The 26,602-nt window shown below is 52.8% G+C and overlaps 1 protein-coding gene across 1 annotated transcript; it reads right to left on the reverse strand.

Moving 5' to 3' along the window:
• Positions 1–253: 253 nt before the first annotated feature.
• TNS4 (tensin 4) lies at positions 254–26,430 on the reverse strand. The gene is made up of 13 exons (XM_055256394.2): positions 26,341–26,430; positions 20,791–21,324; positions 13,030–13,453; positions 11,504–11,928; positions 9,374–9,460; positions 8,935–9,060; positions 6,774–6,866; positions 6,579–6,656; positions 5,138–5,206; positions 4,117–4,285; positions 3,013–3,081; positions 2,741–2,767; positions 254–2,135 (listed from the first exon to the last, which is right to left on the reverse strand). Exons 2-13 carry the CDS (start codon positions 21,227–21,229, stop codon positions 1,994–1,996), a joined length of 2,148 nt encoding a protein of 715 aa, XP_055112369.2. The 5' UTR covers positions 21,230–21,324; positions 26,341–26,430; the 3' UTR covers positions 254–1,993.
• Between the last annotated feature and the right edge of the window lie 172 nt (positions 26,431–26,602).

Raw genomic sequence — 26,602 nt, forward strand, 5'->3', positions numbered from 1 at the left:
GCAGAGTGGCAGGAAAGGGGTGATGAAGAAAGAAGAACAAGTGTGTTGGGCGTGTGGGGGACACAGAGTGGTTTAAGCGATGGTTTACGAAGTGGAAGCCTGCTGGGCCTGTGGTGCCGTGGCCAGGGGTGTGGGAGGGAGCGTGGCACACCCGGTCTCCCCTAAGACACAGCCACGCCCTCCCAAGTCAGGCCCCCTTCTCTGTTCAGGTCTCCATCTCTGAGGGCACAGACCTGACTGCCTCAGAACTTACTGTTTTGCAAAGACAAACACTTTATTTTTCATGATAGGAGCTGTAGCAGAGTATACGGGGGCCTCTGCCAGCCCCCAGGCTGGGACTGGGACCTGTGACCTTGAGAACCTCATCTCACATTCTGCAGACTTTGGCGGCGGGGCAGTGCTCGACCATCGGCTGGGTGGGCTGGTCTCAGCCTCTCCCGCAGGCCCAGGGCTGAAATCATAACCGTGAGGCCCAGCCTTGGCCAAAGATAATGCAACTTTGGCAGGGCTGGCCGCTGGGAGGGGACAGGCACTTGCTCCTCGTAGAGCAAGAGTGGGCTTCTTCCCGGACCCTCCCTTCCACCCCAGTAGTGTGGTTTCCTTAGGAACTCAGGCCTGTGGGAGAAATAGTTCCAGCTTCTGGAGGCTGGGTGGGGGTGGGGGTGGGGGTGCGGTTGGGGGTGGGAACTAGCCCAGCTCCTCCAAGCCTCTTAGGGAAGCGGCCTCTTTGCATTCTTGACTCTCTGCTGCCCCCGTGTGGCTGTGAGGCCGGTTGAAGCCACATAGCAGTAGAGGGGCGTGCGTGTGTGTGTGTGTGTGTGTGTGTGTGTGCGCGCGCGTGTGTGTGTGGAGCGTGGGTTGGGGGAGGGCTCAGCAAGACAAGAGCTGAGGCAGAATCACAGAGGGATGGCCCTTATCTCTGCCCCCACCGCCTAATATGCAACATTAGGGCAGCTACGATACCAGCTTTGGAATACTCGCCTATTAAGAAATGGAAAGAAGCTGGGCGCGGTGGCTCGCGCCTGTAATCCCAGCACTTTGAGAGGCCGAAGCAGGTGGATTACCTGAGGTCAGGAGTTCAAGACCAGCCTGGCCAACATGGTGAAACCCCGTCTCTACTAAAAATACAAAATTAACTGGGTGAGTGGCACATGCCTATAATCCCAGCTACTTGGGAGCCTGAGGCAGGATAATTGCTTGAACCTGGGAGGTGGAGGTTGCAGTGAGCCTAGATCACACCACTGGAGTCCAGCCTGGGCGACAGTGAGACTCCGTCTCAAAAAAGAAAGAAGCGGAAAGAAAAGATGGGGTGATACTCATCTGCAAGGGGGTGCAGGACAACTGGGTCTCCTCTGACCATGGGGGCAAATTCCCCTTGCTGAGCTGCCCTAAATACCACACCCAGCTTGGCCTGCAGCATCCTGGCTGGGTGGACCCAAAAAGCCATCCAGAAAGTGGGAAAAGGGACAGAGGAACAGATATGGAAGGAAATAGAGTCTATCCATTCCCGTTTTGTAGTCAATCCTTGACCATCACCAGCTGCAAGCCAGGGGCCCCGTGGGTCACCGCCAGGCACGTGCTGTCTGCCATGAAACAGGGGCTGCAGGTCTCTCACTCAGACTGTTGTGTCGGCAGAGCCCAGGTCGATGGGGTCAGAGGGTCCTTGGAGGTTATTTTCATGCAGGGGTCTTCAGAGGTGTGCATGCTTCAGAATCATAGAGGAGCATGTTCAAATGCCCACCAGCATCTGAGAACAGCTGATCTTGTCTATTGGTCTCCTTCTATGGTTGAGGAAACTGAGGCCTGGGGGGTCTGGATGATGGTGACTGCTGAAGGCCATAGCAGGTTCAAGGGTGTCAACTTGATGCCAATCTCCCTAGTCCCATAGATTGGTCTGTCAATACAGCCACAAGCCGCACCCATTCAGGGGGTGGAGGGAGGCTCCTTATCAAGCCCCTGGAGGTGTTGGGAAGGTGCACAGGCAGTCTCTCCCCTACATCCTTTCTGCATCCTGCAGCAGAGCAGTCACCAGGCTGATGACCTGAGAGGCTGGCTGGACTGTGTCATACTCCGCAAAAAGGTGGCACATGTTCTCCTGAGGCTCTGTCTGGCTCTTGGCCACAAACCCAAAGATCCTGGTGGGGGAGGGCAGTCTGAGTGAGGGGTGGGATGCAGGGAGGCATCAGGCTGGTGGGAATGGGGTGGTGGGGGGTCCTCAGCCTGCACCTCATTCCTCCCTGCCCCTCCCTTAGCCAATTGGCTCCAGCACCTCCTTATGATGGGGCTCCCTGAGGAAGGAGATGCCTCTCCCATCAGACTGGGAGATTTCCAGGTTCAAGCTCTGGGTTTTCTTTGCTTTGAGGGGGGCTCCTTGAGGACAGGACCTGTGCATTCCCCATTAGAGTGGAAGCTCCCTGAGGGCAAGGATGCATCTTGATCATCAGACTGGGACATTCCAATAGCTTGAGGCTCCCTGAAGTTAGAGCCTTTGCCTCTTGCAGAAGATTGAGGGCTCCCAGGCTCATGTCACCCCCATCAGCCCAGAGGCTTTGAGGGCAGTCAAAGTCTTTCTTGTCAGATGGGAGCTCCCTGAGGACTAGAGCCTGTGCCCTCATCAACACCTTGGACTATTAAAGTCAGAATGGTGCCTCTTTCCTTCTCTAGTTCCCTCCCCATGTTGGGTTTGGGGCCCTGAGACAGGGACCCCTCTTTGGTAACAGAGTAGACAGGAAGGCCTTACCAGGAGGGTTTGCAGTACTTCTGCCACCTGTAGGAAAGAACATGATACCGAGTAATGAGGCTTCGCTCCATGCCACAGGACCCTGGAGGAGCAGCAGGACTGGCCAGCTGTGTCCCCACCCCACCATGCCCCACCCTACTCTCATTCTGTCACCCTGACCCCTTGAGGTTCACAGGCTCCCTCTGGGATCCCAGTCCCAGAGTCAGCAGGACACCTTGGTGGGCAGCTGGGCCCTGGACGGCCTTCTTAGTTTGGCCCAGCCTTGAACTTACTTCCGTTGCTCAGGGTCCATACCACAGAAGCGGAGGGTGGTGAGTGGGTAATGGCGCCGGAAAAATACCCTAGGAGGAGGCGGGGAGAGAAGGGAAGCGATGAGAGCCTGTCCCAGTGTCACCCTGCCTCCAGCATCTCTCGTTCCCCCCAAGCTCAGGGGCCCTGTCCTCCAAGAAGTCTCTGGGTTAGACCTCGACGACTGCTATGGCCTTTCCCACTGGGGGGCCATGGCGCCCCGCTCCTGCCTCTCTTCTCTCATGGGGCTTGTCTGCCTGTGTCTTACACTCTGGGGTTTTCTATCACACCCCTACCACGCCATTTAACTTTTTTTTGGCCCCTAACTTTTTGAGGACACGAATTACGTCTTGGTCATCTCTTGTTCCTCCCTGTGAAGTGCTCAGCCCTGGATCAGGCTCCTGTTAGACTGTGAGATCTGAGCCTGGGGAAGGAACGATCTCATTCCTCTCTGGGTCCCAGTGGTCAGCCAGAGTCTGGCCTAGGGAAGATGTTCCATCAATGGGTGCAGGCATAATCAGCACCCATGAATACTAGTTAACTCTATTTCCTTCCTTCCTTCCTTCTTTTCTTTTTTGAGATGGAGTTTCACTCTGTCACCCAGGCTGGCGTGCAATGGCGTGATCTCAGCTCACTGCAACCTCCACCTCCTGGGTTCAAGCAATTCTCCTGCCTCAGCCTCCCAAGTAGCTGGGATCACAGGTGCATGCCACCACGCCCGGCTAATTGTGTATTTTTCGTAAAGATGGAGTTTCACCATGTTGACCAGGCTGGTCTTGAACTCCTGACCTCAGGTGATCCGCCCACCTTGGCCTCCCAACGTGTTGGGATTACAGGCATGATGAGCCACCGTGCCCGGCCCCCATTAACTCCATTTTCATCAGTCACCATGAACAGGGGCTTTGGCAGTGGAGTGAGGCCCGGAGGAGGCAGGGAAGCTGCCTGGAGTCACTCAGCACATCACTGGCCCTGCTGGGTCATCCAGAACCCTGAACTCAACCTTCATCCCTGATCCGAGGCTGTCTCAGCTGTCCCCTCCAGCTCTACTCTGCCAGCCCCGCAGCCCCAGGGCAAGGGAAGGCCCTTACTTCCTCTGGACATCCGTCAGGGTGATGCCCTGCTCTGTGACTTTGAAGTGGACCACGGTGGGCGTGGGGAGGACGTCCCTCTCAAAGGTGGTGGAGATGGCCTTCTGCACCGCCAGGGCTCCGGTCAGGGTCTCCACGCTCACTGAGCTCAGGTACAGGGTGTGGCAGCCTGTGGGAGGCAGACACTGTGCTGGGGCCGCTGACCCAGGGCCCAGGTTCTCCCTCTGCCCAGGGCCAGGGGAGGGGGTGAGTCTCCTGTTCAGGAATCCAGTGGAGCTCCTCTTAGAGCCACCCAACAGGAAGTGGGTGTGTGGGTGATCACAGTTTGAGGCCAACCCCAGAGGGCTTTGGGATCTTCTGTGGCTTTGCATCGCCCTGGCCCCTGGCCCTCCAGCATGGGGCAGGGGAGGGGAAGTTGCCCTGTGTGTAGGGGTGCCCAGGAAAGTGTCCTTCTGTCCACACTTAACGGCTGCCCTCCTCCCCACACCTCCACCTTCAAGGTCTTGGTTCATTGGCAACGGTAGGGACAGAAGACAAGAATGTGGAGGGAAATTGTTCGTGCTCAGGGCATAGAGCAGGAACAGTCACTGAGACAAGTGCTGATGTGTGCTGGCCTCTGGGAGTGTGGGTCAGGGACCTTCCCCTGGTGAAGGCTCCAGGACTCAGACCTGACACCCCACAGAGGATCCCAGACCCAGAACCACCTCCAGGGCAGGTTTCTCAGACCCAGAGAGATCCTAGCATGTGTGCACGTGCCCATGTGTATGCAGGAGGGACTGTAAGTTCTGCCACTCCACCCACCCCCCACCCTGCCTCACTTCCCTGCTGGCCTCTCATCTTCTGTTTTACAGGGGTGATGGGGAGGGGGTTGGCACCTTGTTAAAGATGCAGAAACAAAGCTGAGATGGGAAACACGTGTGGGCCTGTGCGTGTGTGCGTGCATGCGTGCATGTGTGCAGGGTTGGGAGGTGCCCTCTTGGGGCACAGCCAAGCTTGGCGCCTCCCTTCCTGTACCACTCACCCGCGGATTTCTTCTGGCAGGAGGCTGGGCTGTCTGTAGAGTCCGAGGCCCCATCTGCACCTCTCAGTTCTGAGCCAAGGCAAAGAAACAGGCCCCCCAAAGGGGCGGGGGTGGAGTGAATGGACCCCTCTCACAGGAACAGGCCTCATGAATCCCTTTGAAGATCTCCCACCTCCACCCCCATCTCCAGGAAGTGACTCAAACCAGGTGTGATTACCGTAATTGTAATTAGGCAAACAGGCCACTTTGGGCTTCCTAAATGCTTAGTTTGCAACCCTTTTGATCTCTTCATCCCCTCCTAGACCCCCACCTCCTAGATGCTAGATGGCTGCCATGATCTTGTCCTCACAGGCCCCTGACCTCCTCACTTCTTTTGGACCCTGTCCCAACCCCTGACCTGTCTTTGCAGAAAGCGAGGAGGCTCTCACCATCGCTCCTCTGGGGCTCCCTTGCCCTGATGCCCTTCCCAGAAACAGCCCTTCTCGAGCTTCTCCTGCACACCCCGAGATGATCTATTCCATCTGAGCTGCCCCCCTACCTGGCTGTATGCTTGGGATAGGGCATGCTGATCTGAGTTGAAGGTCTAACTCTGTGGGCCTTTGGGCAAATTACTTAACATATAGAACGCTCATTTTCCTTTCCTTCCTTTCTTTCCTTCTTTCTGTCTTTCTCTCTTTTTTTCTTTCTTAGATGAAGTCTTGCTCTGTTGCTCTGTCGCCCAGGCTGGAGTGCAGTGGTGCGATCTTGGCTCACTGCAACCTCTGGCTCCCTGGCTCAAGTGATTCTCCTGCCTCAGCCTCCCGAGTAGGTGGGATTACAGGCGCCCATGACCACGCCCGGCTAAATTTTTGTATTTTTAGTAGAGACGGGGTTTCACCATGTTGGCCAGGCTGGTCTCGAACTCCTGACCTCAAGTGATCCGCCTGCCTCAGCCTCCCTAACTGCTGGGATTACAGGCGCGAGTCACCGTGCCCAGCCCTTATTTTCTTATCTGTGAAATGGGGATGATAACAGCAAAGTCTACTTCATAAGCTTTTGGTGAAGCATGAATGGGTGAGTGAGTGCTCAACAAATGCTGGGCCTGGAAAGAGAAAACCTCTCCAAACTATTTGATTTAGGCTCTTTCATCCTTTCAAAGCAGGCTGCTATTTATCCAACATCCATTCTATGCCAGGCATTGCGCTGAGAGCGTTGCCAGAGCTATCTCATTCAGTCTGCACAGCAATCCTATAAGTAGGTACGATGAGGAAACTGAGGCTCAGGGAGGTCAACGTTCTCAAATTTTCACAGCTAGGAGGTGGAGATGTTGAGCGACTCCAGTGCACACAGTTTTAACCATGACACTAAAATAATCCACCAACAAGGTAGGAGTGAACCTCATTTCTAGTGAGAACAAACAGGTCCCCCACCTTGGCATTGCCTCTTTGGGGCCCAGACCCACCTCTCTGTGGGATGGTGAGTTTGCAGGGCAGGGCCAGGGCCATGATGGAATGCTGGCACACGAAGGCAGAGAGGCTCCCTGAAAGGAAGCAAGCAGCCCTGCATGAGTAGAGCTTCCCCAGCCCACCCCTCAGCTCAGAACGGAGACTTCGCTGGCCCCCCATCCCGGCGGAGCCTGGAGGCTGGGGAGTCTCACCAAAGTAGGGCTCCTCATCTGCTCCTTTGAGATGCACTCCTTTGGCAGACGACTCGATGAGGAAGTGTCGGATAAGGTCATTGCTGTCCTCGCCTGGACAGAGAAGAAGAAAGCGTGCATTCGCATAGAATTCCACCTTGTGGCCGGGTGCAGTGGCTCACGCCTGTAATCCCAACACTTTGGGAGGCCTAGGCAGGAAGATCACTTGACGTCAGGAGTTCGAGGTCAGCCTGACCCACATGGTAAAACCCCGTCTCTACTAAAGACACACACACATACACACACATGCACACACACACACACACAAAAGCCGGGTGTGGTTCACATGCCTGTAGTTCCAGCTACCCGGGAGGCCGAGGCAGGAGAATCACTTGAACCTGGGAGGCAGAGGTTGCAGTGAGCCGAGATTGTGCCACTGCACTCCAGCCTGGGTGACAGAGTGAGACTCTGTCTCACCGGAAAAAAAAAAATTCCACCTTGTCCATCCCCCTGACTCTCCCTCCCACAGAGGAGGTGCCAACACATCTGCTCAATGGCTCCAGCCACACCCTCTTCAGGAAACCTTTCTCTTCTTCTTCTTTTTTTGGGGGTGGGTGGGGAAACTTTTCTGTTGGTCAAGAGTTATCAGGGAATTTTTTTTTTTTTTTTTTTTTTAGACAGAGTCTTGCTCTGATTGGAGTGCAGCGGCATGACCTTGGCTTACTGCAGCCTCAGCTTCCTGGGCTTAAGGAATCCTCCCACCTCAGCTTCCTGAGTAGCTGGGACTACAGGCGTGCCCCACCATGTCTGGCTAATTCTTTTGTAGAGACAAGGTCTCACTATTTTGCTCAGGCTGGTCTCAAACTCCTGAGCTCAAGCAGTTCTCCTGCTTCGGCCTAGGGATTATTTTATTTTATTTTTTTTAGACAGGGTCTCATTCTTTGGTCCAGGAAGGAGTGCAGTGGTGTGATCATGGCTCACTGCAGCCTCAAAGACCTCCTGGGTTCAAGGGATTCTCCTGTCTCAGGCTCCCAAGTACCTGGGACTGCAGGTGTGCTCCACCACACCTGGGTGATTTTTGTAGAGACGGGGTTTTGCCATGTTGCTCAAGCTGGTCTCAGATTCCTGGGCTCAAGTGATCCTCCTGCCTCGGCCTCCCAAAGTGCTGGGATTACTGGCGTGAGCCACTGTGCCTGGCAAGGACACTTCTTAATTATTTAGATAAATGTCGACTCTTTGGTCTGGTTTCTGTCTCCCTCTGCCCACCAGGTCATCTCTGCTGGAGCCACGCTGGCCCCGGGGGTGGGGAGGTGAACAATGACCTTCTGACTCCTTTCCACCAGTCCACAGTGTCCTCCTCAGTCTGGGCTCATTGCCTCTTGCAAGGCGTCCTTTATAAGTAACACCCTCCCCAGAGGTCACTTTCTTATTGTGACAGCGAGGCATACTGTCAAGAACACAAGGCTGGGTGTTTCATCCTTCCTTTATCACTTAATTGCTCTGGGGTCATTAAGTAACTCTGGGAGCCTCCGTTACCTCATCCGTTAAACAAGAGGGTGCAATCCTGGGGTTTGAGTGAGGCCTACGACCCAGGTACCTTGTACTGTAATCATCTGTTTTCATCTGTCTCCCTAGTGAGGTGGTGTCTGTGTCTGATTCCTCTGTATCCCTGCTGCCTCACACAGTGCCTGGTGTGTGGTGATGCCCCATAGATGTTTGCTATCAAATGAGCATGGGAGACCACAGGAGAGCATATAAGCTATCACACACACATGTGCTGAGCTAGTACACACACGTGATAAACTATCACCCATGAGATAAGCTAGCTACGTGTGTAATCACACATTAGGATCCCTGGAAACGAATCCAGTTTGACTCCAAAGAGAGCAGCCTAGAGGGAGCTAGGACCCTCCTCCTTCTTTCCCACCATGAGGAAAAAGCAGGGAAGTGGGGGCGGGGCTCGGGAAGGCAGAAGCAGGCAGGCTTGCTGTGAAAGGCGTTTTTCAGGGTGCCTTGGGGCTGGAGGGCTTCGGGGAGAACACTGGGGTGGACGCTTCTCCTAGGAGTTGTTATAAGACTGGCACCATGTCACCCTGAAAGCTAGTGCCAGAGCCAGGACTGGAACCTACCACACCCCGCTGCCTCAGTGAGGCCTTGAGTGAGCACAGAGACAGACGCATACCTGGTCGATTCTGGGCAGATGCGGGAACCTCCTGCACCTTCAGGGCCAGGCCGAAGGAGCCTCGGTATGAAGAGCTGTCCCTTATGACAAAAGCTCCTGGCTCCTCCTTCCTCAGCAGCTCGATTGCTGGAACAATCCTTGAGTCAGAGATGGACACCGCCCCACCTGGACACCCTCTGTCTCCAGCCCCGTAGGGTCCTCACAGAGCAGATGTTACAGAGTCACCTTTTGTCCCCAGGAAGTTCTTTCTACTGTCAAATCTCCACCATTCTTGCTGTGGTTCCTACTTCCTCGGGAGGTCATGAGGTCAGCAGGACATCCCCCTCCCCCACTTCCCAGGACCCACTATTTGCCATTCCTTAACTGTAACCCAGGGCCCTGCCTGATGCAAAGGGCAAGACCCAGACCCTATTCTGGGGTCGCTCGTGCTTCCTTTTACCTTGCTCTCGGGTGATGTTTGGCTTAAACCAGTATTTAGATGTGTCCATCACGAACTTCATGGTGGGCTGCATGTCCCTGGTGGGACCTGGAGACAGACAGAGAAGGGGGACCCTGTAGGCTGGACAGACGGGAGCTGAGGGATGTTCACCAGAGAAGGCTGGAGACCCTTCCCTCCTCTATTGCCCCAAGGTTTCATTCAACCACCATCCCAGACCCTAACCCCATTCTATCTCCAAACTGCCTACGATGAGGGAAAAGCAAACAGAAGGATGCCAGGGTTTGGTGCATCTAGAACTCAGAAGTGCCCTTATATCCTTGGTAATGAATAAAAAATGAATAGATACAACCTCAGTTTAAGGAGAAATGGTTTCTCAAATCTAGTGTTGAGTCCCCTGGTGAGGACTGAAATAAGAGATAAACAAAGAATTCTCAAATGCATCATGTTTGATATCACATTCTCCTCCATCTTTATAATCCTAAGAATTCCTTAGGGGAATATTCAGCTTGGAAAAGAAAATGGCAGAAAACGTGACGGAGAGGAAAATAGCAGATCCGGGCAGAAAACATGCCCCTGGGAGGCGGGAGCCTGGGTCTTGACTCTGATATGGGATAACTGAAGCTCAGAGGGGACCAAGTGGACTAAACTTCTGAGGGTCTTTAATGTTCCAGTAGTCTATGGAATTAAAATGAATTTTGTTTTAGGAATATTTTGCAGAATTTGATAAGATCTGGGGGTATAGTTAGTGATATTATGGGAGCAAAGCAAGATGGGAATATCACTAGGCTAAGTAAATGTGCTCTTTGGGATGCCAAAATGGCCATTTCCCTGGGTCCCTAAGGCAGAGAGCAGTAGCTGTCAACCTTGGCGGCTTGAAGAGGAGTGTTGTGACCAGTTACTCTCAAGTAACTCCTTCAAAAGAAGTACTGAAATCTGCAAATGATTTGTCCTAGGAAAGCGATCAGGGCAGATGCAAAGGCACGCCAGAAGTGTCATTTTCTCCTGCTTGCCTCCACATGGCTTCCTGAGTGGGAGTGAGCAGTGGGCTATAGTAAACATTCCACCCCCACCCCCTCTGGAATCGCCTTGATGCCTGTGAGTGTCATGGCCAAGTGGGGGCTGAGAAGCCCCCCAACGGCCGAGGGAGGGAGAACAGGGGGTTGGCAGGGGACTCTGCTCATGGGAGAGGCATCCACAGGGTGCTAGAGCTTAGCTTCTGGGTTTACTGCTGTAGATTCTGGTTGATTTTGTTCTCCTTGGACGCCTGTGGTCTCAGACTCCGGGAAGGAGGGTGTTTGCTGTTTTGTGGTTTTCAGCTGTCTGAACTGGAATGCATTGTCTGTATTACCCCATCCACCCCCTCTGTGTTCTCGTCATCCTCGAACGTCAGAGTCAGAACTGACTCGCCCTCTTGCTCTCCTTGAGTTAGTCATCAAGCACATCCTGAGGGTCGCCTGGTTCTGTCCTCTCTCCTTCACCCCCACTGCCCCACCCCGGTTCAGGCCCCTGCTATCTGTTGAGCTGCCAGGGTGATCCACTGAGCGTGCACCTCTGACCCCATCACTCTCCTGTATGAGGCTCTCTGATGGTACCCTATCGCTTAAAAGGCAAATTCCATTTTTTTTTTTTTTTTTTTTTTAGCTTGGCATTTAAGGCCTTTCACAATCTGGTTTCAAATTACTCTCAATGATTTGAACCTGCACCCAACATTCCGGTATTTCCTGAACATGCCATGCGCTTCCACACCTTTATGACTGTGGACCCCCTGCTTTCTCTGCTGGCTGGGAATGCCTTTCCTCTCTTTCTCTTGCCACAAACTTCTGATCCACTTCCCAGATCCAGCTCGATGTCGCTTCTTCTATTCTCCAGACTGAAAGAATCATTCCTTCAGCTTTGGCCCATATGATTGAGAATATCTCTTTACCTCCGCGTTTCTCCTACCCTACCGTGATGATTTGTTTTTGTCTCTTTCTAAACTGTGTCCCTCTGTGTGTCCTCACTACCTGGCATAGTGCCGGACACACAATAGTTGCTCAATAAATGTGTTGACTGGCTGTTGTAGAAACCCACTGGCACTTTGTTCCTCCGAGCCAAACCTTACATTGCTTCAAATATTGGTTTAAAACGTACCCTCTGGGCATGTGGTGAAGGGGGCATCTGACAGTGTCTGGCTGTGGCTCCTGGTGGCTGGACAGGGGTTGCTGGGAGAAGCAGCTCCAGGTTGAACAGAGTTCTGGTGTCCTGGGGTCCGCTGGGGTGGAGAAGACCCTGGTTCTGGGCAGCCGTTGATCAGCACGATGGGTATGTCCACCATGGAGTTGGTGATGGATGGGGGGCAGCTGCTGGCGTGTTCTTTGGCCAGCGGTGGAGAGTGGGGTGCTCTGGGTTGGCCCATGGTTAGGGTGGGGTTTCTGGGAGCCTGGAAGTCACTGGGTCTCGTACACAGGGACACTGAGCCAAGGCTGTGGAGGCTGGAGGAAGAGCTGGCTGGACTTTCCAAGGATCTGGAAGATGACTGATGGCTGGAGTGGCTGGAGTGCAGGAGGGACTGGCTGCTGCAGTGGGAGAGAGCGTCAGACAGGGTGTTAGGGCAACAGGTGGCTCAGGGGCTAGAGCCAGGCTCCGGATCTGGTGATCTTGGTTCCCATGGCTTTGGCCAAATAGAACACTGCATACCCCACCCCCTACAGTCCACAGCAAAGTGCATGCCTACCTAATCCTCAAGGGATGGTAAGGATACAGAAATGTCCCTGGATGGTAGGGTCTTTGGTCACTTAAAGTAGCCAGTGAGCTGACCCCTGCAGTCTTTGGGCATAGGCTGGCCTACATTCCATCTGCCTTCCCAGCCAGGCCGTTCTGACTGAGCTGTCGGATCAGGACCTCCTCAGGCCCCCATGACTCCCAGGAGCCCTGCAGATGGGCTGGACCTACGCTGGACCACACTATGGCTGACGCAGAGGGAACTCCCCAGCTGCAGGAGAAGGCCAGCTTCACATCCAGCCAGACTTCTCCCTGAGCTCAGAGGCCTGTGCCAGCGGGCATGGCTGTGGAATCCCCGGCCTCTGTGCCAGGGACTGCCTTGGCCAGTGGCTTTGGAGGTGGAGTGGGAAGCAGAATCCTGCGGTTTGGTCTTCCTGGGGCAGAATGGGTGTTCATGTGCCTGCAGTTCTGCCGTGAGGTCTATAGAGAACTGAGCTGGGATGATTGTAATTGATTCCCAGGCAGGGCTGCCTCCCTCCTTTGCTAGGTTTTGCCAGCAACAGAGGAAGGAACCTTTTTATTCCTAAGTAGTTCATCTCAGCCCCCCAATTCTATATTTATAGCCCTGTGTTTTGGGGTTTAAAAAAACCTTCCTTGAGATGGGTTGTATGAGGGCTGGAAAGGATATAGATGAGCCTCATTAAGGCAACAGGTCTTTTCCCAAAAGGTAGACATAAGTCAAGACTTTTTATATTGAATTGTATTCTAAATGCTTGAGGACAGCTTGAGATCTGAATGGCTGTAAAAGCAAACATTCGCTTTTGGTTTTGGTGCATGCCCAGATTTTGCTCAGACAGAGCAGGGTCCCTTTCAATGATTTTAGGGGGTGCGTGTGTGCGTGTGCCTGTGTGTGTGTGTGTGTGTGTGTGTGCAATGTTAGAAGCTACAGAACCTACCTTCCAAACATATAGCTGACATCAGACACTGGGCTGGCTGACAGCACAGAGATCCTGCTGCCCCGCTGTGGGGCCAGGCCTCCCAGCTGCTTCTCCAGTCTTGGAGAAGCCACCAGCGGGGAGCCCAAGCCGTGGGGGCTCGAGGCCTTGCCCCTCATGCAAGGGATTGAGATGCTGGGGGAATTTGGCGGTTGAGGGGACAGACCCTCTGAGGGGGGCAGAGGGCGCTGGTGCCCCCTGCCCTGGTTCCCAGAGAAGATGAGGCTCTCACTGCTGCTTCGTGTCTCTTGGGGGACGTCTCTGGAAAGGAGGAGGCCACCACTGCGAGGGGAGCTGAAGGGTGGGGTGACAGAGGGGCTGGAGCAGCGCTGGGGGCCATCGTGGCACCTTGATCTGGCGGAGGTCACCTCGATGTACTTTATGTCTTTGGGGGGAGAAAAGCAGAGCATTGGTGAAATGCAGGAGCCTGGACTCACAGAACAGAGAGGCTGGAAGTGTCCTCAAGGCCATTCTGTCCCCCTCTTTTATAGAGATGAGGAAACTGAGGCCCAGAGAGGAGAGCCCAACTCCACCTTCAGGGCCCAGTTCCAGTCACCCTTCCTGTGACAACTTCTCTTGGGTGAGGAGATGCAGTAGAGGACCCAGGCCTTGGAATCAGACAGACCCAGGCTTCAGATCTGGCTCTGCCACTTATTTTCTGAGAGAGTTTGGCCAAAAGACTTCACCACTCAGGGCCTCAGTTTCCACACCTGTAAAGTGGGGCAACTGCATCCAGCCTTTTGGTGTTACAAAAAGGATGAAGTGAAACTCATGTAGGCAGCACAGCACTGTTCCCGGCACAGAACAGGTGCTTAAAAACTGGGCAACCCTCTCCTTTGTCTGTGCCCTGTTTGTAGGTTGAAATGGCCACTTGATGGGTTGTACCAGTGACACTTTCTGATGCCTCTGCTACACAGGATGTGTGAAAGTAGTTTCTCTGAGGCTGGGCACGGTGGCTCACGCCTGGAATCCCAGCACTTTGGGAGGCCTAGGCGGGTGGATCACCTGAGGTCAGGAGTTCAAGACCAGCCTGGCCAACATGGCAAACCCCATCTCTACCAAAAATACAAAAATTAGCTGGGCACCTGTAATCCCAGCTGCTTGGGAGGCTGAGGTATGAGAATCGCTTGAACCCGGGAGGCAGAGGTTGCAGTGAGCCGAGATTGCACCACTACACTCCAGCCTGGGCGACAAGAGTGAAGCCCCATCTCCAAAAAAAAAAAAAAAAAAAAAAAAGGAAGTGGTTTCTCTGTACCTGCAATGAAAGCAGGGATTCTCAAGCTTGGTTACACACTAGACTCACCCCAGGCTGTGCCTCATGCCAATGAGATTAAACTCTCCAGAGGGTGAACCCAGGCCTCAGTTTTGTTTGTTTTCCAGTTTTTCAGGTGAGTCTAGAAGACCTTGAATGGCCCAGCAGGACCATATCACCTGGGATCCACCCCTACAGAAACATAATCTGCATTTTAGCAGGGCCACCCAGGGCATGTGAATGTGCCGTGGAGTCTGAGAACCCTGCTTTGGTGCAGGCATTCCCTGAGCACAGGGCTTCCTGCATTCTTGAGCTATGGATCTCCTGGGGATCGCAGCTTGTACACAGGGGTCACCCAACACACCCCAGGCTGCCAATGCGCTCCAGCGCTCTTTCCACTCCCCGGTCAGGGCACCCAGGACTCTTGGGATTCTGAGGCCTTGTTCCTCTCCGGAGGTTGGTCTTGGGGTGGGCTGCTGTGAGGTTCTCCCCATGGTGAGGATGAACACCCTTCCTCCTGACCTGGGGGAAGGGAATTGTCCTTGGTGCTGTTCCAGCAAAGCTGGAGGAAGGTGGGGGTTAATGAGCTGCTCCTTTCTGAAGAGTGTGAGTCTTGCCTCTGGCTTCCTGGGATGGAGGCTGGGGAAATTGGGGAGAACGTGCACCCTCAGCTCCCACCTGCCTGGGGCCCTGGCACATGTACTGTTCCTCCCCATTATGACTGTGGAGCCCCAGCCTGCCCCAGCCTGCTCCTGGGTAGGGCCATCTGGCCCTGCTCACGGTTACTGCCTCTGTCTGAGCCTGCTTGGGCCACGGTGGGGGTAGGGAGTTACATCAGATGAGCAAGGGCTGGCAGCTGACTGGGGCTTGCTGCTCAGCGGGTGGAGGAAGAGCCTGGCTTTGCAGCAAAACAAACCTGGGGTGAGTCCTGGCTTTGCTGCTTTTTAGCCAAGGGCATTGTGTAACTTTCCTAACCTCTCTGAGCCTCAGTTTCCTTATCTGCAAAGTGAGGATCTGAAACCAGTCTTCCAAGGTTATGATGAGGATGAAATACAATAGCCTGGAGCCTGGCCCATGGTGAGGCTCGAGAGAGGAGCATTTCCTACCTGCCTGCTTTTTGGGGGCAGTATTGGCCAAATGGAGCCCTTTTCTGGCTAAGGTGGGGATCTCTCTGCTTAGAAAGATGACTGCAAGATGAGAGTCTTTGGGGCACTGTATTGTGGGCTCTGGAAGAAAAGAGATCTTGGAATGGGTTGGATTCTTCTGGAAGGCTGGAAAGCACAACTTCAATTTTTATAGGACTTTATAGTGTTTACACCAGTAATCTCCTCTGAACCTTATAATAGCCCTTAAGCAGGGCAGGCATTATTTTTTACCGAGGAGGAAACTGAGGCTTGGAGGAGAGTGGGGATGGAGCTAACACTTAGTGTACAACGATGTTTCATAGAGACTGGTCTTTATTGAGTGCAATGTGCCAGGACCACTACGAACACATTGCTTGTATTAGCTCCTTTAACCCTCATGACAACTCTATGGAGGTAGGGGATATTATTAATGCCCATATAACAGATGGGAAATCTGGAAGGCTCAGAAAGGTGAAGTGAGTTATCCAATGCTGCACAGCCAGGGAGTGTTGTTGAGCTCTGTTTAGGGACTGCTTCTTCCAGGATGAGGAGGGGCTCCTTGGGACCCTGCTCCAAGGCCTTGACCTGTGAGAAGCTGCTTGGCTGCTTTGGGGAGGGTCTCTTGGCACGGTGAAGCTCTGGGCTCCCTACTCACTAGGCCATTGAAACATCCACCAGGGACCTTGCCGGGGGCGCTGAGTAAGGAGAGCAGGAGGGGAGGGAGGATCCCTGTGCTCACCTCAAGGTGGGTGTGGCTGGGGGGCGGGGTTGGGGGCCTCTACCCATCGCAGGGGTGCAGTCACTGTTTACTGGCCTGTGGGGCAAGTCTGAGCAGTGTTGGGTGGGTGCCGGCCCCAGCCCCAGGCAGGCGGGTGAGTGGAGGGAGGGCGTGTGGGTGAGGGGTGGAGAGACAGTTATTAAACACCTTTCACTTGGGGCTGGTAAACAGCCTTGCCTGGCAGACTTTGTTGGAAAATGAAAGTGAGGTGCCTGTTCCAAAGATGGGGTGGGGGGTGTTGGAAAGGATAAAGAAAGGGATATGGTGTTTGCTTCTAGGAACCACATTCCCTGTGGGATGGGGGCCCCCAGGGCAAGTTTAAAGGAAGGCAGGGGCAGGGAACCTAGGGAAGATTTGTGAAGCGCCCAGGAGGTCGGGTCTCAGAAGAGGAGCCTGCAGACTGCCTCCAAACGGATGGATTCCGTGATGCCCCAGAGGGCAGAAGACTAGACTTTAGAGAGAAAGGACAGTGGCCTATGGAGCCCCGAACGCTGGGATTTGAGGCCTGACCTATCTCTCCCTGGCTGTGTGACTGTGAGCCATCACATACCCACCCTGAGCGTCAGTTTCCTCATCTGTAAAAGGAGATTTCCACTATTTCCTTCAAAAGCCAGACACGGGGATCATTGGACTCTTTTTTTTTTTTTTTTTTTTTTTTTTTTTTTTTTTTTGAGACGGAGTCTTGCTCTGTCGCTCAGGCTGGAGTGCAGTGGCGCAATCTCGGCTCACTGCAGACTCCACCTCCAAGGCTCAAGTGATTCTCCCACCTCAGCCTCCCAATAGTTGGGACTACAGGTTCATGCCATCACACCCAATTAATTTTTGTATTTTTAGTAGAGATGGGTTTTCGCCATGTTGGCCAGGCTGGTACATGGACTAGTTTTTTTTTTTTTTTGAGATGGAGTTTTGTTCTTGTTGCCCAGGCTGGAGTGCAATGGCACGATCTCGGCTCACTGCAACCTCCGCTTCCCGGGTTCAAGCGATTCTCCTGCCTCAGCCCCCTGAGAAGCTGGGATTACAGGCACACACCACCACGCCCGGCTAATTTTGTATTTTTAGTGGAGATGAGGTTTCTCCATGTTAGTCAGGCTGGTCTCGAGCTCCCAACCTCAGGTGATCCACCCACCTCGGCCTCCCAAAGTGCTGGGATTACAGGCGTGAGCCACTGTGCCCGGCCTTTTTTTTTTTTTTTTTTAAGCCTGGGCTGGGTGAAATGGCTCACGCCTGTAATCCCAGAACTTTGGGAGGCTGAGGAAGGATTGCTTGAGGTAGCCTGGGCAACATAGCGAGACTCTGTCTCTACAAAAAGTTTAAAAATTAGCCGGGTTGGCAGGGCATTGTGGCTCACACCTGTAATCCCGGCACTTTGGGAAGCCAAGGTGGGCGAATCACCGAGGTGGGCGAGGTCAAGAGTTCAAGACTAGCCTGGCTAACATGGTGAAACCCCATCTCTAATAAAAATACAAAAAAAATAACTGGGCATGGTGGTGGGCACCTGTAATGCCTGCTACTCAGGAGTCTGAGGTATGAGAATCGCTTGAACCTGGGAGGCAAGACTCCGTCACCCACCAAAGGGAAAAAAAAAAGAAAGAAATTAGCCGGGCGTGTGACATGTGCCTGTAGTCCCAGCTACTGGGGATGCTGAGGTGGGAGGACTGCTTGAGCCCAGGCATTCAAGGCTGCAGTGAGCTACGATCACACCACTGCACTCCAGGCTGCGCAACACAACGAGACCCTGTCTCAAAAAAAATATGTATATATATTTAGGGGAAATGTCAATATAGAATTACCAATGTTTAATTTTTAAATTTTGCCAAGTTAAGACAAAGAGGAACAGTAAACATCTCCTAGCACGGTAATGTCAGAGTGTCTTTCCTTGAACAGCCCAAAAGTAGGAAGGATGAGATTGTAAAATGGCAGGGGATCCTCCACTCTGAATACATTTCGAGGTAAGAGAACTCACCAGAGTTGTACACTCAGAGTTGTACACTGCTATGGGCCAGTGAGAGCTTTGTCACCAGCAGTAGGGTCTGCGGGGAGGATTTTGGGTTCAGGTGTCTGCTATTCTTAGTGATGGTGGAGAACTTCCCAGTGGGGAGCTGACCTGGCTGGGCTGTCTGAGGAGGTAGTGAGCTCCCAGGCATTGCAGGTGTCCAGGCAGACGTTAGAGGAGGAGATTTTTTTTCTGCATCAGAAGGGGCCAGGGCACAGAGAGGCAGCTTCCTCAGGACCCTCTGGCCACTGCCTGCGTTACATTCCCTGTTCCCCAGAGTTGGGTGGACACATGTTCACGATGGCATGTGGTGCCCAGGGCATCTGTGGATGTGGACCCATGCCATCAGCCCTAAGCTGATCATGAGCCCGTTCCGTGGAGGAAGGGCCTAGTTGTCACCAACCCCCACCCAACATTTGAAGACGTTCCACAGGGACTGGTTTTGCCCCAGCTGGCCTTGGACATGTGGAAATCCAGTCCTGGGCCGTGAACGGTAAAACCCTGGGCTTGATCCTGCCAATAGTAATTAGGCCCAAGACGCCTTTCCTGCAGTGACATGCCCATGACTGGCCTTAAGAAACAGGAAGACCCTTGAGGGACAGTTTCTTTAACAGGCCTGGCAGGCAATGCTTGGTGAGAGGGGACAGAGCAGGCAGGAGCCCAGGAGCCCAGGAACCCGGGGTGCCAGAGGGCCTGGGTGCTGGGCTGGCCTCCACCTCAGAGCCCAAACCTACCCTGGGGCTAGCCCGATGTGCAACTCCAATGTTTAATAAAAACAGCTACCATTTAGAATGGCATATAGTGTGCCAGGATTTGTGATAAGCAGCCAACAAATGTAATTTCTTTCAATCCCCATAACACCCTTTGAGGTAAGAACTCTCATTATCTCCATTTCTCAGATGGGGAATCTGTGACACAAGGCAGTGAAGCAAGCAGCTTGTGAAAGCTCTGCCTGATGCCAGCCATTAGGCTAGACTGGCTCCTTACTCAACCCCAGCAACCCCAGCTTTCTCATTTGCAAAACGGAGACAAAATATTCGGCCGGGCGTGGTGGCTCACGCCTGTAATCCCAGCACTTTGGGAGGCCGAGGTGGGTGGATCACTTGAGCTCAGGAGTTCAAGACCAGCCTGGCCAACATGGTGAAACCCTGTCTCTACTGAAAATACAAAAATTAGCTGGGCATGGTGGCAGGTGCCTGTAACCTCAGCTACTGGGGAGGCTGAGGCAGGAGAATCGCTTGAACCCGGGAGGTGGAGGTTGCAGTGAGCCGAGATTATGCTGTTGCACTCCAGCCTGGGTGACAGTGAGACTCCATTGCAAAAAAAAAAAAAAAAAAAAATTCAGCTCAGGGAGTGGATTGAGAGGATTGAAGATTCTACATAAAGTGCTCAGCACAGTGCCTGATATGTGTCCAGTAAGTGTAATATCTTATGGCTCCTATCTCTAATCCTAATCATGCACCCCTTCACCCTTGCTGGTAGTTTAAAGCCTTGGAGGCCTCAGTCTTCCAACCTGTCTAATGGGGCTGCTCCTTGATCCTCATCAAGAGCATACTTGAAACTCTTTGTTCAGGAAACTGAAGCCAGATGTAGGAATTTCCAGGTTCCTCTGGACTCGGTGGTGCCCTGGAATTGGCTTGTATCAGCTGGTTAAGAGCTGATTGTTAAATTTTCAGGATTTTGTCCAGCTAGTTACTAAACCCAGTCATTATGAATAATTACATTATGTACACTTACAATGAAATAACTTACATTAAAAACAAAGGTAATAAATACTCAAAATTCGTCACATCCCAATTATTTTATGACAATATCTCCCCACCCTCCATACTATTATCTGTGCTCTCAGGGTTATTTACATCTATTGTGTTGGTGTGGTGGCAATGCTGTGTAACAGCCTGCTACTCCACATGTCTCCAGCTCCTCATTCAGTGACATCATGTTGGTAGCTTGAAATTGGCCACGGTGGGAGAATTTACACTGTGGAAATGGGCAGAAGTTTCAAATCAGCTCCCTCTGCCTCTGCTCCCCAACCAGAGCCAGGTAAACATTCACTAGCATACCACTGTTTGCACACTGCCGGGTCCTTATCCCAAACAGATGCCCCAATCCTTCCATTTCCAGCATGGGCCTCTCCAGAAAGATACTCCCCTAAACAAGGACAGAGGTCCCGATAGCAATCCTACCAAAATTTCAGGGGGGCCCAGGTTAGGCTCTGAAGTGAGACACCCTAGGACAGTGGGGGTCAGGGATCCACATTTATTGAGCTCTTCCTTATGGGCATGGCACTGCCCAAAACACTTTCTATAGGAGCTTATTGAAGTCCTCATAAAATCATAGAAAATCGGTATCTATCACTGTCCAAACCCAGGAACCAAATAGAATTGGCCAGTGAGGGAAACTTGTATTTATCCCCTTTGTGTAGCACAGAAAACAGAGGGGTTAGTAACTTGGTTAGGTTTGCACAGCATCTCCCAACAGGACAGGGTCCCCTTCTCTGTACATAGGAAAATCCTTCTTCCTCATGAGGTCTGGCACCAAGCTCCCCTCCTGGTACTGTGCCCCAAATCCTTACCCAAGGCTTCAGGTTCCTCCTTCTTTCTCATTGACATGGTGCTCTGGGTCAGCTCAGCCTGGGAGCCCCCAGTCCCTGGGGGAAGCAGCTGAAAGGTGGGGTCCAGTTCCAGAATCATCTGATTGAGGCTCTCCAGTGAGAAGTCAATGTAGGAGTCAAGGTCCTCCGGGGTCCCCAAGGCCTGCTCACCAGGGGACGGCAGGAAGCAGGTGGCTTTGGCCTCCGCCTGTGGGGCTTGCTGGAGTTGGCCAGGGGGCCCCATGCAGGGCACGGGGGCCATCAGGGCCTGGGCTCTCCAGCCCTCCGTGGTGTAGTAAGAACACTGGGGTGGCAGGCTGGGGCTGGGTGCTGGGTGCAGGGTCCTCCTGGGCTCGTCACAAGGCGCCAAGCTGACAGCATGGCCTCCTGCCAGCAGTGGGCTGGACATCACCTGGGACATGGTGGGAGTGGTGACCTCTGCAGTTTACCTCTGGTTTTCAGCCAGCCTCACTGACATCCCAGAGATCTCACTTGCCAACCAGGAGCTCCCAGGATCTGAAACAGTCCAAGAGTGGGAACAGAGTAACTTCTGTAGGTGAAGCCCCTGCCTCCCACCCTCCATACAAGGGCTAATTTATTCATTCATTTAAAAGCATGGATGCTGGAGCCAGACCACCTGGGTTTGCAGCCTGGCTCCACCACCTACCAGCTGTATAACCTTGGGCAAGTTAATTGACTTCTCTGTGCCTCAGTTCCCTTGTCTATAAAACAAGTTAATCATTGTAATGTGCTTAGAACAGCACCTGGCACATAATAAGCATTCTGTAAGTGATCATTAAATAAAATAACTTCAGTAGATGTTTACTGAATATCTACTACATCCCAGGTGTGTTTATTAAGTAAATACTACCTAATGTTTACTGAGTAATTATTATCCACATAAGCTCTGGTATTTTTACATAAAGCCTTTAAAAATCCTTATAACAACTGTATAAGGTAGGTATTATTATCCCATTTTACAGGGAGAGAACTGAGGCACAGAGTGGTAGGTAACTTGCCCAGGGGTCACACTGCCAACAAGTGTAGAGAAGGACTGGGCCCTCGGCTGCCTGATGTCCAAGCGCCTGCACTTAGGCCGGTTGGTGAAACAGACAAGTAAGTGGGTGAACAACTGTAAGCAGTGTCACGAGGGAGGAGGGGAGGGACAGTGGACTTTTCTAGTTTAGTAGGGAGGTTAGGGAGGTCTTCCTGGAGGAAGGGACATGCAAAGGGAGATAAGAAGGAAAAGCAAGAGGTAGCTGCGCAAGGTAGGTAGGGATGAGGAGGCAGAGAGGAAGGTTTAAAGTAGAGGGGATGGGCTGGGCGTGATGGCTCACACCTGTAATCCCAGCACTTTGGGAGTCTGAGGTGGGCTAATCCTTTGAGGTCAGGAGTTCAAGACCAGCCTGGCGAACATGGTGAAACCCCATTTCTACTAAAAATATAAAAATTAGCTGGCATGATGGCATGTGCCTGTAATTCCAGCTACTCAGGAGGCTGGGCCAGGAGGATTGCTTGAAGCTGGGAGGCAGAGGTTGCAGTGAGCCGAGATCGAGCCAGTGCACTGCAGCCTGGATGACAGAGCAAGACTCTGTCTCTAAATAAACAAATAAATAAATAAGTAAACAAAGTAGAGGGGACCATTTGTGCCAAAGTCTGGCCAGCAGGGAAGCTCACAAGACACTATTGAGCACCTGAGTAACAAAGCACCTGGGGTGGGTGGAGGAGATGGGGCGGGGGAGGCAGGCTGGCCAGATCCTGTAGGGCCTTGCAGGCTGGGCTCAGGACTGCCAGCTCAACCCTGAGGGCAACAGGGAGGCTCTGAAAAGTTTGAGCTGGGGAGTGACATCATCAGATGATATTCATTTCCTTGGGGCTCATTTGGGAAAGACATGTCCCAGCTTCCTCATTTTCCTTACTGTGAAAAGTCCTTTCCATTGTCTAACCTTAATGCCACATGCTAGTTTCTTGTAGGTGGGGCTTGGTAAGGAGGTAAGAGGTTCTGGGACTGAGGCTGCCAAGAAAACTGTACAGAGCTGCAATGTGCTGGCTGCACTCCCATTGCCTGCTCTGAGCTTTGCTGCCGGTCCCCAGCCCCCACCAACACCCCGCAACTCTCTCTCTTCTCATTGCTAAGATGCCTCCTTTATGTCCTGCTTTGGAGTCAGACTTTAGCACTGGAAAAGGTATCTGAGACTAGCCTGGGAGAAGGGAAAGTGGACTCTGGGATCCAAAGGTTTAGATTTGACTTCTAGCTCAAATAGCTCCTTATGGTGTGACTCTGACCCTGAGTTTCCTCATCTATGAGATGGGAATGAGAATTCCTGTACCCTCCCAGAGAGTGTTATGGAACCAGTGAGGTGCTCCTTGTGAAGGTAGTTAGGCAATTCTAAATAGTACTTAGAAATAAGGACTTATGGAGTATAACAGCCTCATAATAGTAGCTTCCATTTATTGATCACTGACCATGTGCCAAGTAGTTTACATACGAGTTACATTTGGTAACTCAATCCTCTCACAGCTCTAGGAAGTACTACACCGTATTGTCAGTCTTCTTGTTTTTTTTTTTTCTTGACACAAGGTGTCTCACTGTTGCCCAGGCTAGAGTGCAGTGGCACAGTCATGGCTCACTGCAGCCTTGACCTCCTGGGGCTCAAGCGATTCTCCCAGCTCACCCTCCCGAGTAGCTGGGACTACAGGCTTGTGCCCTATACCCAGCGAATTTTTTGTAGAAAGAGGGTCTCACTTTGTTGCCCAGGCTGGTCTTGAACTCCTGGGCTCAAGTGCTCCTCCTTCCTCGGCCTCCCAAAGTGCTAGGATTACAGGTGGGAGCCGCTGTGCCTGGCCTTATTTATTTATTTTGAGTTGTCAGCCCATTTTACAGATGAAGATGCTGAGACTCGGAGAGGTCAAGAAACACGCTTCACATCCAGAAAAATGGTGGAGCTGGGATTCAAACACAGGTGTGGGATTTTGGAATCTTAATTCCTTATGCTAAGGGAGGAGACCACCCCTCATGTTGTCTTATGCCCAATTTCTGCCTCCAAAGAAAGAAAAAAGTAAAAACTAAAAGACAGAAATGAAATCTACAAGCAGATAGCCCGGTGCCACACCCTGGGCCTGGTAGTTAAAGATCGACCCCTGACCTAATCTGTTATGTTATCTATAGATTACAGACATTGTATAGAAAAGCACTGTGAAAATCCCTATCTTGTTTTGTTCCGATCTAATTACCGGTGCAAGCAGCCCCCAGTCACGTACCCCCTGCTTGCTCAATTGATCACGACCCTCTCACACGCACCCCCTTAGAGTTGTGAGCCCTTAAAAGGGACACGAATTGCTCACTCGGGGAGCTCGGCTCTTGAGACAGGAGTCTTGCCGATGCCCCCAGCCCAATAAACCCCTTCCTTCTTTAACTTGGTGTCTGAAGAGTTTTGTCTGCGGCTTGTCCTGCTACAATGCCACATGGAATTCAAGTGCAGAGGGACACCTGGGATCTAGAGAGGGGGCGTGATTGGCTGAAGGTCGCACAGGTTTCACGAGAAAAGCCAGGGCCCCTTCCCCTCTCCTGCCTCCCCGGATCCCTGCGGCTCCCGTAGGTCTGATGCCAGACTTTTCCTTGGCCAGGTCCTGCAGGGGGCGGGGCATCCCGGGCACGGGAAGCTTTCTATAAATGGAAGTGGAAGGGAGCCGGCCTCTGCGCTCCCCCCCTCCCGGGACAGCTGAGGACACAGAGCCGGAAGCGCGGCTTTTTCCACACAGGCTCCAAGTGGACTGGGTTTGTTGGGACAGGATCTGGGCGCTCCCTGAAGGGTTTTCTGGCTGTGTCCTGCAGAGGAGGCTGGGTCTGCTGACTTTGCAGAGCTCAAGGAGGGCCGGGTGTCCCCTCGCAATCAGGACCCAGTATACCTGCTTACTAATTTGGACACAGCTTTTGTGCCACGCTGGGCAAGCGTCCTTTCCTCTCTGGGCAGACCTCAGTTGTCCCATCTGTGTGATGGGGATATGATAATAACAGACACTGAACACCTTGCATTTTCTCAACAGTTCTTTGAGGAGGGTGCTATTGCTGCAGGGCTGGAGAGGTTGAGGAATTTGCCCAAGGTCATACAACCCCAACTGTGAATTGGGGTTTAAACCCAGGTGGTCTTGCTCCGCAGTCCCACCCTTTTAGCCTCTGCTGCTGCTTCACATATTTAAGAACACTGTCCACCGCTGCCCCTTCTGGGATTCTGGAACCAAGAGGGACAGACCTGGAGCTGAGCAAAGGGCAGGCAGCCCCTACGATCCTCTTCAGCCTCCCCTCACTTTTAAGGCTCCGCGTTGCCCTTGGATGTACCAGGGCAGGGCTCCATCTTACTCCTGTATTCCTGAATGCTGCCCCCTTCACGGCCCCGCACACTCCTCTAACTTGCTCTTTCTTGCTGTAAGTGGTGGGGAGAGTCCCTGGGCCCGGGGCTCTGTGTGGTTGGGAGGCACGGGGCGGGGGCAAGGAGGGCTCCAGCCACCTCTGCCCTGTTTATAGCTGCCCCCTACCCGCTCCCACTTCTGATTCTGACTCAGATCTCTTTCCTTGTTCCCAAGGACTCTGGGGAGTCCTGGTGCCTTGGCAAATCCCCTCTTCTGTGTCATTGCCAACCTCTTCTCCTAACTTACTCTCTCCCTACCAGCCCAGGTCAGTGAAGGGAGAAGGTGGGGCAAGGGTAAAGCTTGAGTCTCCCCCAAAGCACTTTGCCTCATTAGCCGAATCTCCACTGCACCCCCTATTTTTGAAAACTGGCTCCCGATCTTCCCATCCCTCACACCCAGACCCGGTGATGCAGGACGTGGACTGCAGGCAGGGACCCACAGGACCAGTGAAGGCCAGCCGCCCCACCTCCCATTCCTGCCTATCTCTGAAGTGCCCAGAGCGCTCCTAGAGTGCTGGGAGGCAGGAGGCCTGGGTTCTGTGTCCAGTCCCTTTCCATGATCTCAAGCAAGCCTCTTCTTCCTGGCCCTCAGCTCTCTCATCTATTCGCCGAGGGGCACAGGTTTAGTTCCCTTGAAGTGCTGAACTCTGCGGTCTGTGATGCTGAGACCGTCTCTGTCTCATCCACATTCTCCACCCCATTTCTCCCCACCTTCACTCTGAGCCCTGAGAAATGGAGAAGCTGAGGACAAAAGGTTAAATGAGGCTGGGCTCATGCCTGTAATTTCAGCACTTTGGGAGGCTAAGGTGGGAGGATCACCTGAGGTCAAGAGTTTGAGACCAGCCTGGCCAACATGTTGAAACCCCATCTCTACTAAACATAAGAAAATTAGCTGGGCATGGTGGCAAACACCTGTAATCCCTGTTACTTAAGGCAGGAGAATCGCTTGAACACTGGAGGCAGACGTTGGCAGTGAGCCGAGATCGCGCCACTGCACTCCAGCCTGGGTGACAGAGCAAGACTCCATCTCAAAAAAAAAAATAAATAAAATAAATGTTTAAATGAATTAGGGCCAGCAAAGGTGCTCCGTGTTCCTCTCTTCTTAAAGAATAAAGGCACCTACCTGGTGTCCACAGGTGGGCAGACTGTTGCATTCACTACTGGCTCCTGGGACCAAGACGACTCAGAGTCCAGGTGAAGAGTCAGGAAAGGCGCCAGTTCAACTCCAGACCTGCCTTAAAAGCAGCTTCCCCGCCCTCTCTCCTCCCCTCAGGGCGGGCCCTGCACGTGGCCCTGACAGCAGTAGGCCCCACCCCTGCTGGGTCCAATGAGCTCAGGTGGGGCTGGCACAGGCAGCAGGAAGGGAAGCACTGGGTGGTGGGTTT

The sequence above is a fragment of the Symphalangus syndactylus genome, chromosome 20 (genome assembly GCF_028878055.3).
Source record: "Symphalangus syndactylus isolate Jambi chromosome 20, NHGRI_mSymSyn1-v2.1_pri, whole genome shotgun sequence".
NCBI classification, from domain to species: Eukaryota; Metazoa; Chordata; class Mammalia; order Primates; family Hylobatidae; genus Symphalangus; species Symphalangus syndactylus.